At 43.3% G+C, this 16,396-nt stretch overlaps 1 protein-coding gene across 1 annotated transcript in view; it reads right to left on the bottom strand.

Moving 5' to 3' along the window:
- The window catches only part of LOC120023328 (myelin transcription factor 1-like protein), an 83,647-nt gene that overhangs the window by 22,912 nt on the left and 44,339 nt on the right, over nucleotides 1-16,396 (bottom strand). The window contains exons 8-12 of the mRNA XM_038967344.1: nucleotides 9,048-9,182; nucleotides 3,874-3,964; nucleotides 2,117-2,227; nucleotides 1,127-1,344; nucleotides 337-602 (exon numbers count right to left, since the gene is read on the bottom strand). Of these exons, the coding sequence (XP_038823272.1) occupies nucleotides 337-602; nucleotides 1,127-1,344; nucleotides 2,117-2,227; nucleotides 3,874-3,964; nucleotides 9,048-9,182 (821 nt within the window). The remainder of the gene's footprint in view (nucleotides 1-336; nucleotides 603-1,126; nucleotides 1,345-2,116; nucleotides 2,228-3,873; nucleotides 3,965-9,047; nucleotides 9,183-16,396) is intronic.

Below are 16,396 nucleotides of genomic sequence, written 5' to 3'. Positions count from 1 at the left end.
GAGGAAGCTTGGAGCTGGGAGAGTAAGGCCTCTAGCAGTGGGATGGGAAGGTGTTTCGAGGATATCATTCAATGGTCTAACCAATACTATGATACTCTATGTTAGACCACAGGAGATACTCTACGGTTGACCACAGGATGTCAAGTTGGATTTGAATATTTCCAGTTGGCCGAAAGTCAACCTCTATGTAAAAAAAAAAAAAAAAAACTGTAGTGTCCTCCTCTCACGTCTTTCGAATATTGTACATTACACACAATCCCATTATCTCATGTAACTCTACTTAAAAGTATCAGCTCTGAAGGCTTTATAAAGAGTTGGTCACTAAACAACGCCTACCCGAGAGCAGAGATCCTGGGGTTTTCCTCCCAGGCCGTGGGGCATCTCTCTGCAGCGCGTGGACAGGTTGAGGATGGCCCTGGCGGCCATGTGGGCAGCCTCCATGTCGTGGGTGTAGTCGAAGCTGCTCTTACTACAGGTGGAGCTGGCGCTGCTGCCCCCCCCTCCGCCCCCTCCTCCACAGCTCAGGCTGCTACTGCTGCTGCTGGGGGCGTAGGTGCTGTTCGGGCTGCTCGCCGAGCTGGAGTTCTTACAGTAGCGCTTGACTGGAGGACACAAGCACACAGAGATAGGGGTAGTTCATCCGCAAGTATAGACAAATGCACGGCGTGGAAATACTCTTACCGTCGTTTTGTTTGGTTCTGTCTTTTTTTTCTTTGTCAACCTTGTGTTGTTTTGATTCATCTGCCTGTTTGCCTACCTGTGTATGACCATTGCCTGCCTGTGACCACGATTCCTGCCTCCTGCGAAGGCGAAAAAAACACCTGCCGCGCTCAGCGTGTGAATCTACACCTTTTTCTCCCTGAGTATTCATTACAAGTTTGGCTGTGGGGGATGCATTCAACAATAAAGAATTTGGGAAGTAAAAATATTGGTGAATTTGGAAACACTGGGCAAAAAATACAATGAATTGGTGGAGAAAAAAGGCTTGGAATACAGACCATTCATAAACCAAACCACAGAAGCAAGGATATTCATTATTCTACTGGCACAATATTCATATTGACTACCTGAACAACAATAAAGTAGGTAACAGATAAAACTGAAGTGCCAGGAAGATGGACTGTACCATCATATCCTTTAGGAGAAGTGTCCCTGCCTTGGAGCTTGGGTGCGATGGCCCGTTTGCCGTAGACATTGTTGCCGTGGCTGCTGTCTGTGAAGCTGCTGTAGTCAAAGCTGGTCTTGGAGTACTTCTCCAGCTCCTTGGCCAGGTTGGAGCGCGGCGTGCTGGTGTTCTTGTAGCCGTACTGAGGGATCTCCAGCTGTTTCACAAAGCACATAGGCCTGGAAAATAAACCACGAGGGGGTGTAGGTTGGACAGAGCAGAGGCACCAAACATCACGCAGGGGAGGGGAGGGGGAAGGGAGGAGACGGGGGCAGGAAAGGGGAGGGGAATGTAGAAAAGGGAAAAGGCAAGGCAACAGTCAACTCTAGCCTAAGAGAATCCTTGGACATAGCTTTTAGTTCATCTAAGCTACATGTCTACGCTGTTTCCTGAAAATGTCTCACCCAAACACAACTCATAATTAAAGCCATGCATTTTCTCTGATATTATTTTATAAAAATGTTTTTATCTAGAAACTATCAGAGCTTGAATTAGTGATGCAGTCTAATTGGATAGAAATGTTATATCTACCATTGCATATCAAAACAACTTTTGTTGAAATGATTCAGCTCTTTAAAACCCAATAAAGGCTTTCACTTCATAAACAAGAAAATGAACGTGGAGCGTCTCCAAACGATAACTGTCTGGGAGATCAAAAGATAAAGAAATCAAACAGACATAAAGAAATATGAAAATCTATAATACAATAATTAAGAAAACCTTCCAACATTGACTGACTAATGCAAGCAGAGTTATAGTAAGGTAGGATATAATGTAGTGTTCCGGAATGGGGCCAATTCCATTTAAATTCAGGAAGAGTAAAATAATTTGAAATTGACTGAAACCCAACCCTGGTAGAGTATTAAATTAATATATTCAGGCCGTTGGACTCTGCATCTACCAGTGAGGTGGTCCCTATGGAAGCTGAGTGTGGTGAGCAGTGAACAGTACCTGAGCACGCGGTCAGAGCCCTGGTTAGACTTGGAGGAGCCATCGCACCCGATGCTCTTCTCCTGGGCTTTAGCCAGCTTCTCTGCTGCAGCGATTGGACACCCCGACAGGCTGAAAGGACAACAGAGGGGGGATGAGTATGACAACCAGTAATGGAGGTGAGACTGATCATATCTGAACCAATATAATGGTCCCATTCAATGCATCTCTGACCACCTGTCTGTCTGCCTGCTGGTTTGCCAGCCTGTCTGTTTGTCTGTCTGTCTAACTGATAATCCATCTACCTACCTGCCTTTCAATGAGTTTTTGGTTAATTTCCAATATCATATATTTTCATCAAACGTTTTAAATAACAACAACGCAGTTGGTTATTATAACAGATTGCTTTTTTTGGGTTGAGTGGCTTCAGAGGATAAAACAACTGCACACGCACACAATCCTGTCCCTGCTACCCAATCCACACAAACACACCGGCCAAACAACCTCCCAAAACACACACACCAACCTCCCAAGGTTAATAAAGGACATATTATTGCAGCACAGCTGTTTGAGATACTGCCAATCAACCAAATTTAACAAAGGCTCTGATCATTATATATAATTTCACAAATTCTTCTTTATAATTGTTGTGAAGTGTAAAGAGGCTTCAAGTCCCAGTAGAGAGGTTATTCAGATCATGGCCCTGAACCAGCGCAGGTGGAGGGAGAGGTGTCTTCTCGAGGTGTGAGTATCAGTTAGTAGGTGTTCATTTAGGTGTGTGTGTGTGTGTGTGTGTTTTGCAAGTGTGTGTGTGTTAGTGTACATGACTGTCTGATAAGTTGAGTGTGTGCATGTCTGTGTGTGTATGTAATGTGTATCTGTATGAGTGAGCGTGTGCATGTCTGTGTGTGTGTGTGTATGTACCGTGTGTCTATGTGTGTGAGTATGTGTGTGCATGCCTGTCTGAGTGTCAGTGTGTGAGTGACACTGTGCTCAGCAAGAGAGAGCTCCAGTCTTCCCAGGTCTGTAGCCTTCCTGCCCTCCTGCCAGAGTGGTAGAGAGGTGCTAATGGTTGCTGATACACCCTGACTCTCACAAAACCTGCTGTGGGTGACACTCCACTCCTTCTCATCCTTCTCTCTCCTTTCATTCTTTCCCGCTCTGATCTGCTCCCCTTCTCTCTCTCTTTCTCTCTCACCTCTCGCTCTCTAGCCGTGTGACAGGAGAGGGGAGCACACGGCTATTTCAGTTCCACCCTCAATACCAACACCCATACACACAGCTTCTCTCCCGGAAACCTTGATCTGTGATTCTTTCATCTGAGGTGTGGATTACAGCATTTCACGTGTGACTCCAAATTTAGCATTAGACAAGCAACCACATAATTAGGTATGGTTGTGGTAACTGAGATATCCAAAGCCAAATACTTTTGTAAGCCCCTTTGCCATCGCAATCAATAATAATAGTGACATTTGTGCAACAATATACAAACACAAAATTATTGGCAAGTAGATGATACAATTGTAAAATAAATCAATCAAACAATAAACACTTGAGCAAATAAATAGAACATAAACAAAATGAAAAAAAGAATCACGAATATCAAGTAAAACATTTAATAAAGAAAATGTACTAATAAAGAGGAAAGAAACAAGGATAAAGTAACAACCTGTCATTGGAGGGAAAGAAATAAAATCTCCAACTGAACAAAAGGTGGACGTAACACAGATGATCCTGGCATTTCCAAAGATGGCTGCCAGTCCTGTTGGGCGACTCACCTTCTGTGGGAGTTCCTGTTGCTATTGACATGGCCGCGTCCCGTGCAGCCCAGTGTAGGACACTTAAGAACATTCTCATACATAGCAAGGACTTCACACAGACAGACAAACAGACATACAGGAGAGCGATAGAGAGAGATAGGGAAGGTTAGAAGCCCCACAACCAGACAGTATCATTAGTGTGTGAGAGGTTGAGCAGCTTGGTATTATCATCATCGTTATCATTAGGATCTGTCCCAGCAATTTGAGATGACCTCCTTCCTCCTCCCTATAGAGCAGTACAGTCTGAAAGGGCAGACAGTGTTTGTTATTGCCACCATACTGGTTTCACTGCTATAGCCTTTTGAGATCAGTGTTGATTGAAGAAGGAGAGTATTGCGAAGAAGAAGCCACCTAAAATCCCTTTTATACACAGACCAAAATCCCACTAATTTAACATGCCTGCATTTTTATACCAGCTTTGTCATATATCTGAAAGGGGTAGGGTGTAGAACACATGGAAAAATAAAAGCCACCTAAAGAGCTTGTCGTGATTCCTGCATTTTCACAGACCCTGTAACCAAAATACAGGTATTGGATCTGTGTGAATGGTTCTCTGCTATTTTTGCAGGTAAATTCATGAACACTTCACTTGTTTAACACTTGTTTAAAACCTCCCTAATTTGAACTGAAAACAGCACCCATGGTTTAACAACACCTCCCATCTGTCCCAATTTGCCAGTTACCCACTGATATGTATAAAAGGGGAAAACCTACAAATAAGTTCGAAGTAAGGAGCTGTTTGAAAGGGGTCAGATAAATATTGGCATATTTTTTTGCAGGTAACATACCAAATCTTCTGTCTGAAATGGGTATAAGAACACTAGCCTAGGACATAGCCAGAGACATAAAACAGAGGCAGCTTGAGGCATGCAGAGAACAGAACAAGTAGCCAACGGATAATGCAACAGAAGACATGCCAGTAATTCACGGATCGTGCCAGACACATACAGTATATTTATTTTTCTATATACAGTATATACTGTAGACTATACTCTTTGTTATCATCCACCCATTTTTAGATGTTCCTGCCTTCAATAGCATTTACCATTAAAACAGTCAAATTGGTTAATTCAATTGGTTTTAATTGATTTATTCGGATCCCCATTAGCTTTTGCAGAAGTAGTAGCTTTTCTTCCTGGGGTCCACACAAAAATATAAAACACGACAAGTAACAAAACATTGATACACTGATAGACAAGAGCAGTCAGTCAATTTCAAAATACAACAATATACAAACAATACAACTAAAGGAAAATATGTAGATTGTGTGTGTTACAGTGTGATAGTGTGTCTGTGTGTGTGTGTGTGTGTGTGTTTGTGTGTCATTTTGCAGTCCCTGCCATGAGATGTTTTTTTATAGATTTTTTTAATGTCATTTTATGTTTACTTGAGTAATAGGAGATGGAAGGGAGTTCCATGTGATCATGGCTCTGTATTTTACTGTTGCCGTGAATTTGTGTAGGACTTGGGGACTGTGAAGAAACCTCTTGTGGCATGTCTTGTGGGGTATGCATAGGTGTCTGAACTGAGTGTTATTTGAGTATGCAGACAATCTGGAATTTTCATCACAATAATATTTCCTATAAAAACTAGAAGAGGAGCAGTTGATCTCTTGTCAACCCTCAACCAGGAAAGACTGGAATGCATGTTGTTGATGTTAGTTATGTATGTCCTGTTAAAGGCATGCTGCTCTGTTTTGAGCCAGCTGCAGTTTTGCTACATCTTTCTTTGCTGCACTTGACCATATTACAGTACAGTAATCAAGATGGGACAAGACCAGAGCCAGAACAACTAGAACAGTTGATTTATGTGTTAAAAGCTCAGAACATCGGAGCCTCCCGAGTGGCACAGCGGTCTAAGGCACTGCATCGCAGTGTTGCAGCATCACTACAGACCTGGGTTTGATCCCAGGCTGTGTCACAACTGGCCGTGAACGGGATTCCTATAGGGCGGCACACAATTGGCCCAGCGTCACCCGGCTTAGGGTAGGGTTTTTGCCGTAGGGCCTTTACTTGGCTCATTGCGCTCTAGCGACTCCTTGTGTCGGGCCGGGTGCCTGCAGGCTGACCTCGGTTGTCAGTTGAACGGTGTTTCCTCCGACACATTGGTACGGCTGGCTTCCGGGTTAAGCAGGCGGGTGTTAAGATGCACAGTTTCCTTATTTAGAATGTCAGTGAGCTCACTAGCTTTGGGTTCTGACATGTAGAGTGTGGAATCATCCACATACATAGCCATTCTAGCTTGGGTAAGACCAGTGGCAAATCATTTGTAAAAATAGAGAAGAGTAACAGCCCAAGGCAACTGTCTAGGGGGACACCGCACTTTACATATCAGATGTTAGAGAAGCTTCCATTGAAGAACACCTTCTGGGTTCTATTGGGTAAATAACTCTCCAACCATGTGATGACCATTTATGATCAATAACACCAAAGGCTGCACTGTATCTAACAATACAGCTCCAACTATCATCTCATTATACATTTATTTTAACCAATCATCAGTCATCTGAGTCAGTGCAGTACAAGTTGAGTGCCCTTCTCTATATTATGCCTGCTGAAAGTCAGTAGTTAACTCCATCAGCTTACTAAGAACAGGCAGCAAACTGATTAGGCGGCTGTTAAAGCCTGCAAAGGATGCTTAACTATTTTTAGGCAGTGGGATTACTTTAGCTTCCTTCCACACCTGTGGACACACAATCCTTTAGGCTTTGGTTAAAGATATATCAAATAGGAGTGGAAGTATAGTCTGCTCTCCCCACGGCAGCCAATTAGAGTAATGCTCTGTCTACGGACGTCTCTAAGGGACCCCGGTTGAGAACCACCAGAGGGGAGGGGGGTGAGGAAAGGGGCCAGAAAGACGCCCTGCTGTATGGGTTAAAACTGCTCTTTGCGTCAGCTTCATCATTATCACCCCCTTACACTCTGACCCTCGTCATCCTCACTCTCTGGCATACTAATTCGAGCTCAGAAGAGCTAAATGGGCAAGTCCCTCCACCTCAACACGCCGAGAGCCAAAACATTATGTTAGATTATATCACTACTTTCCCTGACCATGACAAAGAAACAGTTATAATGACTGGAAATGGTTGGATTTGCCTGTCCACATTCACTGTATGCTTAGAGCATCGTGGAACATTTCACAAAAATAAAAAAGCAGTGATTCCTGAAAAGTGTATGCTACAGAGGTATTGTGTTTTGTACTCTCATTCATAGGTACATCACTTTCAGGAACAAAAACAAAGATCTGTTATGAGGGGATTAAATATTTGACATTCAACAATGAGCAAACACAAAAATGTACTTGTAACGTCGCTTCATTTTAATATCCTAGATTTCCCTAGGAAGTGTCTTGTGCACTGTGTGATTGCTAAATGAAGACCTTGCATTAATAATCTATTGTCCACTACACTGTAAATGTGTTAATAGACGAGAGGGCTTTTATCTCCCTCTGCCTCCTCGCTGTCAGCAGGTGTGGTGTGTGTGGTGTGTTTGTGTGTGTGTGTATGTGTGTGTAGAGGACATTTGGGTCTGTCTGCACTGAGAGGCTATTGACCACTGATGGACAGGGAGAAACTTTGTGGCTAGCTGCTCCATGTCGGATAATGGATTTTAAAGCAGAGTCCTGTCGATACCTCACATAACTGTCTGTGTATGTGCGTGTGTGTGAGTGAGTGTGTTTGATTTCCTTACAATGACACTTTTCTGCGTAGTCACACTGTGAGTTGCAATTAGAATGAATATTATTTAATTCCAAAATGAAACATTTATGCTATTTTTCCAAAACGTCAGCTTGATCAACACAAATAAGGAATAGGAGAAGGAACACGGACGTTACCTCCAAAAGATCCTATGACAATCGATCGAAGCCTATTTCAAAATCCATTTTGGGGTTTGCACCCTCAAGGTCAAAAACTCTCACCATCTAGGAGTACACATTTATACCTTGGTGCTATAACTAGGCTATAACTAGGCCCAGGATTTTTTTCCTGGTAAGGTCACAAGGTCAGGGAAAACTGTTAGCTCTAAGCATGGTACTCAAAGCACAAAAAGACATGTCTGATAACTGGCTACTTTATAAGGCCATGTCTTATGTTAAATGATTTATGTGCCATTATAAAAAAGGCCTATTTTATTTTAATAGCAGTCTGGGTCATGGCAGATCATACCGTAATCTTCTGACTCTGGGTTAATAGTGCGTGTTGAAGAGAGTTTATTGAGAAGTTTGCACAAGGTGAATGAGACCAAATAACCAGGGTGCCTATTCGCTGAGGGCTAATGTTTATCGCCGCTGCAGCTGATCTGCTGCAAAAAGCCGTAATAGTTCTCTCTTATTCAACTGAATTTAATTGAGCAAAGAATACAAATAACTTTATGGGGTTTATTGTGCGGTGGAGATTGATAGGCGTACTCAGTCGTACTCACTGCTGGTGACTATGGCCAGACAGAGACAGTTGATTTTTTCTACAGGCACTTAACAGTGTTACCAAGCAGAAGATAGTGTTATAAATCATGATCTTAATTATATCTTACTTTGTGAGGTAAACATCATATGAATTTAGGGAGTCAAAGTACAGTAACATGCAAAAGAATTGCTTAAGGAAAATAAATGATCTGAATCCAACAGTGGGTGGGAATGTCAAGTGCTGTGAAGGACTGGCTGTTGGTCAGCAAGAATGAGTGATGTTAACGCATTGGTAGACAGTGCTAGAACATTCCCACCATTCACTGCTGTACTCTGCCATTCATCTCTCAGGCCTTGTTCCCCCCCCGCCATCATTAGACAGTTGACTGGACAGGTAATCAGTCATAGACTAACAAGCAAATCCATGACCCCATGCATGCAAAGGTAATGCCAGGAGAGCAGCTGTAGCCCGCATGACCTCCCAGAGCAGCCATAACAAACGTGGAACAGCCACAATAAACACACAGCATTCAGACAGAAACAAAGAGAAACCAAAACATGCAGACCTTGCAATGCAATACATCAAACAAACCCTGCAATAAATTGAGAGCCACTGGCTTTGTAAGCAGTGTCAATTCAATTTCAATTCCAGAATTTGAAACAGACTTAGCTGAAACTGAATTTACCCCAGAATGGTAAACTTAAGTAAAGTGTGAAAGTGCAGATCTTACTTTCAGGTGGCACCCTGTCTTTGTGTGGACAGCCAGACAGGCTCCGATGGTGAGGGTACAACCCCGTCACGTGACCTGTGCCATCACAGCCCGGTGTCGGGCACCGGCTCTCTTTCTTGTCTCCACGCGATGAATCTGAACACACAAAAACATAGAGAGAGGGAGAGAGAGAGAGAGAGAGAAAGAGAGAGAGAGAGAGAGAGAGAGAGAGAGAGAGAGAGAGAGAGAGAGAGAAAGAAAGAGAGAGAGAGAGAGAGAGAAAGAGAAAGAGAAAGAGAGAGAGAGAGAGAAAGAGAGAGAGAGAAAGAGAGAGAGAGAAAGAGAGAAAGAGAAAGAGAGCGAGAGAAAGAGAGAAAGAGAGAGAGAGAGAGAGAGAGAGAGAGAGAGGGGGGGAGAGAGAGAGAGAGATTAGCTTTGCTTCATTGAAAGCAGCACATTTGAACACTTCCAGCAAACCCAGTGACCCTGTCAGAACGAGGTGGACGTCATTGTGAACAGTGTGCTGCTAATGCGAGAATGCTTATAACCACCGCAACCAAACAACGTCATTTGAAGAATTGTTGAGGCTAAAAGCGGTATCACAAACCTGCCACTGATTTCACTAAGCCGACATGGGACCTTGCGGGAACATAACATAAGGTTAGCTATATCATCGCCATAGTAACAGAACATATTTCACACCACTTGACACAATCTTGTTGAATAAAGCCACAGCTGTAGGAGAGAAGAGCATGTGTTGCCATGTCCAAGACAAAGTATGTCAGATTTTTTCCAACCAAATATTTGCACTGAAGGTCATTATTGGTCAAAATAAGTCACGCACACATGCATACCGGAGGGGATTGTCTTTCCCTTGCCCAACCTTACCCTCTCTATTTCTCCAAACCCGATCAGATAGTGTTACCATCCAAAAGCAGCGATGGCATCGCACGCCAACCGGCATCAGGTGCAACAGCCCACCTTCAAATGTCTTCAACTGGGAAACAAGATCATGGATAGTTCTTTGGTGTTAGGATATTCAGTAGCTACACTCAACCACACTGCAAATACAATGTATATTTGGAATTCCATAAAATGATAGTAAGGATCTCAACTGTTCCTTGGCCGATAAGCTGTTTGTGAACCACAAAAACACAGAAATAATAGATGTTCTGTGCGCCATTTAAGTGGATGAAAATATTTGGTACGGTAAGGGGGAGAGGGGGAGGAAAAGGGTAAAGAGCAAAAGAGAGAGAGGGGATGCATTCCCTTTCACATCTTCCACAGAGTAACAGTCAAAGAGAGAGGGGAGAGAGGGAGAGAGAGAGAGAGAGAGAGAGAGAGAGGGAAGTCAGAGAGATAGAGGTGCTCTTAAAGGCAGGCCCACAGAGAGACAGTCTGCTAAGTCAAGTTTGAAAGGCTTCAATGACCTTCACCTCCACCACTTACTGAATAACCAAAATAAACACAGACACAGGAAGACGGCGTGGTAGAGAGAGAGGGAGGAAAAGACAGGCAGAGACAAAAAAGACAGAGAGAAAAATAGAGAGGGCGAGATAGTACAGCAGTGGAGGCTCCTCAGAGGAAGGGGAGGACCATCCTCAGTGAATTTCATAAAAATATAAATAGTGAAACATTAAGAAAGTTATCAATTTTTGGAAAGAACTGTCCTAAATATATTCACATCACCAAATAATTGATTAAAACATATTGTTTTGCAATGAAGGTCTACAGTAGCCTCAACAGCACTCTGTAGGGTAGTACCATGGTGTAGCCAGAGGACAGCTGGCTTCTGTCCTCCTCTGGGTACATTGACTTCAATACAAAACCCAGGAGGCTCATGGCTTTCACTTCCTTTCATAGACTTACACAGTAATTATGACAACTTCCGGAGAACGTCCTCCAACCTATCAGAGCTCTTGCAGCATGAATTGAAATGCTGTCCACCTAGTCAAAGGATCAGCGAATGAAGTACTGAAAGCATAAGCTACAGCTAGCTAGCACTGCAGTGCATAAAATGTTGTGATTAGTTTACTCAGAGAGAGAAAGACAATAGTTGAACAGTTTTTATCAAATTAATTAAGGAGAAGCAAAAGAGAGAGAGAGAGAGCGAGAGAGAGAGAGACATAGCTATATTTGGTTGTATTTTTTAAAACTTTCACTTAGCTAGCAAATGCAGCAAGCTAGTTTACCCTACTCAAACACCCGGCTCAAACAGAGAGGGATGCTATGTTAGCTAGCTGGCTATGGCTATTCAACACTAGTTTGGTTTTATTAATTTATTGCCACCGGGGCCCGCGGGTGTGACTGACTGTACACTGTACTGCATGATTGTAGCGGGTTTACTAACGAGTTAGTTCTTGTAGCTATGTTGACTATGACATGACAACGATGTAAGCTGTGTGTAACGTTAGCGGTTAGCGGTCATGATATGAAGGTTTGGCTCGGAAAGGTTTTTTCGCCGAGTCATAGACTGCTGATGTGTTGTGCACTGAAGTCCACAATCGAAGGAAAAAGGTGAGAAGAGGAGAGCGAGTAGATACTTGCAAGAAGGAATTATATATACAATGAGCAAAATTATCATGCTGTTTTTATGTGGCTACTATGAAAGTGAATTGTGTTTGCGGATATTCATATCGCCGATTCTGTTGAAAAAAACATCTTAAAGAGAAGCAAACGGAACAAAACGGGGATAAACATACCTAAATTTGTTAATTTGCAACTGTTGGAGAAGATCAGCTGGATGCCGGCAAACATGTGCAAGGTGGTATTGAATGCAGGGACACAACTTTCACTGGGGATAGCAATATGAGGTGGCTATTATTACTATCTAATAGCCGTTGTTGTTTTGGAAGTGTTTTGTAGTCTTTGTTCTGCCCCGTTTCAGAAGTAAATGAACTTGGATAGCTTCCGCCAGTTGATGTACCATTAGAGAGAGAACTGGTCAAAAGTTGGCTAACATTAGCTATTCTTTTTGCCTCGATCACACGAGACCTGAATCAAATTATGAAACCAGCAGTAAAATGATTGAATGTTGATATTCTGACGTTTTTATAGTGCAATATTAGTCAGTATTGCAATGTAACGTTATTGATCTATCAGTTTCCCGAGCTAATTCCGTCCTTTTCAACCTGACACAGTAATAAACAGCTCTAACGTTACAGGCTTCACTGTCATGGTGCACAGTAGAGGTCTGCGTGGGACCAATTTCTTCATCCTGCTCCCGCTCCTGCCAGCACTGCTGGCTTTCTTGTCCGACTCCCACTCGCTACAAGAACTGGTCCCAAACCCAACTGCAGTCGAGCAATGTTATTTTAGGTGTATGTGACGCAGCTCTCTTGCCAGCCATGGTCCAAGCAATTTTGCACCCTACAGGCAAAATCAAATGCGCAAAAATAATAGGTTGAATTAGAGATTTGTACATGGCCCTTATATTGTATTACTGGGCTATATCAGCCAATATGCTAGATGCGTCACATCCTGATCTGTTTCACCTGTCCTTGTGATTGTCTCCACCCACTCCAGGTGTCGCTAATTATCCCCGGTGTATATATCCCTGTGTTTCCTGTCTCTCTGTGCCAGTTTGTCTTGTTTGCCAAGTCAACCAGCGTTTTTCTTTGCTCCTATTTTTTCCCAGTCTCTTTTGGTTCTAGTCCTCCTGGTTTCGACCCTTGCCTGTCCTGACTCCGTACCCGCATGCCTGACCACTCTGCCTGTTCTGTCTTCAAGCCTGCCTATCCCCTTGTTCTGTTTGGACTCTGATCTGGTTACTGAAGCCCTACCTGGCCTGACCTCGAGACTGTCCTTCGTCTGGTACTGTTTTGGACTCTGACCCGGTTTATGAACTCACGCCTGTCCCCGACCTACCTTTTGCCTACCCCTTGGATTAATAAATATCGGAGCTCAACCATCTGCTTCTTGTGTCTGCATTTGGGTCTCGCCTTGTGTCCTTATGAGATGTAGTTTGAAGAGAGCAGAGTTGGAGAAATATGGGTGATCAATATTTAGGCCTATTTCTAGGCAATATGCCTATTTAGGAAGTACATTTGCTTGGAAAGATAACTGCCCCTTGCTTCTCCACCCATGCATAGGCTATAGCAGGGGTGGGCAAACTTTTTGGCTCGAGGGCCACATCGAGATTTTGAAATTCAACAGAGGACCGCATTTTTTGTAGGACCAATTGTTTGTCCAAATCAATTTGCGGGGGCCTCCCGAGTGGTGCAGCTGTCTAAGGTATTGCATCGCAGTGCTTGAGGCATCACTACAGACCCAGGTTCGATCCAAGGCTGTGTCACAGCTGGCAGTGACTGGGAGACCCATGAGGCGGTGCACAATTGGCCCAGCATTGTCTGGGTTAGGAGAGGGATTGGCAGGCTGAGATTTCCTTGTCCCATCGCGCTCTAGCGACTTCTGTGGCGGGCCAGGTGCATGCACGCTGACACGGTCACCAGGTGTACAGTGTTTCTTCCGACACATTGGTGGGGTTGGCTTCCGGGTTAAGCGGGCATTGTGTCAATAAGCAGTGCGGCTTGGTTGGGTTGTGTTTCGGAGGATGCACGACTCTCGACCTTCACCTCTCCCGAGTCCATACGGGAGTTGCAGCGATGGGACAAGACTGTAACTACCAATTGGATACCATGAATTTTTTTTAATACTTTTTTAAAAAATATATATTTTTTGTAAATGTCTCGTCAGCCGGATTGAAGTGGGCCGTACCTTTCCCCCCCTTGGGCTATAACCTACTATATTTAATTGAGACCACATGCGCGCACCTGATCCCGCAGGTATGGCTACTGAACTGGAAGCAGCAAGAACGATGACAGCGACACTTGCTACGTTTTGCAAATTCCTATCGGATATAGCCTACCGTTTAGGATGACGATTTGCAGGCAGAGACAATAACGTTCGCTCACCATAGTAGCCTAACCTATGTGCGCGTTGTGCCTTTTCCTTTTAGTTGATTACATGTTTTGATTGTACTTCGACTCACGTTGGTTGAGCGCCCTCTACTTCTTTCCATTATCAATATACAGACACTATCGTAAACTACAGTCTAATCATATTTAAGTTAATTTCATATTCAAGTTAACTGCGAAGTGATTCTCCGCCCATGTAGGCAGCCTACTCTATTTCAAAGAGACCACACATACTAGGCACACTTGAACTCTCACACCCAACTAGGAGAGGTAGGCTACTGAAGTTGAAGCAGCAAATTATGTGTGAATAATGCGAATAGGGTGAAAAACATGTGCTTTTAATACAATAGGTAGGCTAACGCATACAAAGCAGAAAGAGGACCGTTTCGAAATAATCTGTGGGACAAAAAAAATATTTTCATCCCAAAGTCATCTGTCTGACCACATGCTCCCGCCCGCAGCATGAAAAATGCAGACCTCGCCGCAATGATCTCTGTCGGGATCTACAGGTTTTAGCAGAATCAGACGGTGACAGATGTCCCAGCAGGGTCAGACAGCCAGGGAAGACCAGTCTACGGAGATGAATTTGGTGTAACAGTATAACTTTAGTACGTCCCCTCGCCCCGACCTCGGGCGCGAACCAGGGACCCTCTGCACACATCAACAACAGTCACCCACAAAGCATCGTTACCCATCGCTCCACAAAAGCCGCGGCCCTTGCAGAGCAAGGGGAAACCCTACTTCAAGTCTCAGAGCAAGTGACGTAACCGATTGAAACGCTATTAGCGCGTACCCGCTAACTAGCTAGCCATTTCACATCCGTTACATTGGCAGGACATTAACAATATCAGTGAATGACACAAAATTCCATCTTGAATTGATGGGTGGATCTACAGTAGCTACAGGACAGCATCTTAATCTTACAGCTACAGTCTGGGATCTGGGAATAATGATCATTTCAATTATTGAACCATTGATTCTAGTCTTGGATAATATAATGTATAAATATACACCAAGGTAATTATTTTTCATGCCTCATTTTAAGAGGACCAGATGGTGACAGGAGCCACAACAGGGTCAGGCAGCCAGGGATGACCAGTCTGTGATGGAGGTGAGGTGAATTTTTGCAGATGAAACACTTTATTTCCTCTGTGCAGCAAACACTGGACAAGCCAGATACTATTTTTAGTCAGTCTGACAAACCTCCAAAGTTGATTTAGAAACTGTATCAAGGGTTGATAGAGGCTTTTCCCCGATGGCACAACACATGTAAAACAAAAATGTGAGGAAGACCTGGGAGACTATTGATGATGATGAATGGATACAGATGTGTTTGAATGCCCCGCCATGTTCATATCATCTCAGACACAAATTAGTGCAGTTTAAGACCATCCATAGAACGTTCTATATGCCAGTGAAACTGAATATCATGCACTCAGAAATTGTACTATTCTGCTGGAGGTGTAAAGCACAAAGGTGACATATTTGCATGTCTTATGGTCTTGTGAAGGCTGGCTGAATTCTGGCAAAGAGTATGTTATTTTATCTCAGCATGTCTACAGACTCTACCTTCTCCCTGTTTTTGTTTGCTTGGAAATGTTGATACTGGTGACTGTTATCTGAAGAAACTGTGTAACCAAGCATTTATAGCAGCTAAGAAATGCATTGCCATTAATTGGAAGGTTGGTTATCCTCCCACAATGTCAAGTTATGTATCACTAGATTTGATTTATTACCAGATTAAGGGTATACTGGGCAACTTTCGTAAGGTTTGGATGACTTATATGGAATACAGAACAACTAAAGGAGTCTGTATTGAAAACATGCCCACATCGGGGGAGATGCCTATTTAGGCAATCCCTAGCTGCTGGTCTGCTCAGTCCTGGCCCTGGGGGTCTGCTGTACTGTTGTCACTCTGGCCTTGGCCTAAATTATTGAAAACAATAATGAATGTTTCACTAAGATCCTAAAGCTGACCTGGGTGTGTTGTGTTGGGGCGCTGCAGGGTGGTGCATCCCTAGGGACAGGACGGGGCAACCCAGCTATATTGTGTGCAAGTAAAAATAGCTCTACAGTACTATGAGTCCTATGAGATTAATTATATGGAGGATTTGCTGTTTGTCTGTTAATGTATGTTTGAGGTGTATGTGGGGTTTTTTGTTTTGTTTTTTGTTTCCAAACCTATCCCTTGGGAATAAAAAAAAATAAAGGTGTGAACTGGGAAGGAAATTGTGTTGGGAGAGAGTTGAGTTATTGACCGAGAGACTGAAAACTGAAAAGCAGCTCCTATCTCAAGGCCATCAGACATCACTAACATTGAGTGGCTGCTGCCAACATACTGACTCAAATCTCTAGCCACTTAAATGATAAAAAATTGGATGTAATAAATGTATCACTAGTCACTTTAAACAATGCTACTTTATATAATGTTTACATACTCTACATTACTCATCT

The sequence above is a fragment of the Salvelinus namaycush genome, chromosome 28 (genome assembly GCF_016432855.1).
Source record: "Salvelinus namaycush isolate Seneca chromosome 28, SaNama_1.0, whole genome shotgun sequence".
Classification (NCBI taxonomy): domain Eukaryota; kingdom Metazoa; phylum Chordata; class Actinopteri; order Salmoniformes; family Salmonidae; genus Salvelinus; species Salvelinus namaycush.
This window is presented reverse-complemented; position numbering and strand designations above follow the sequence as displayed.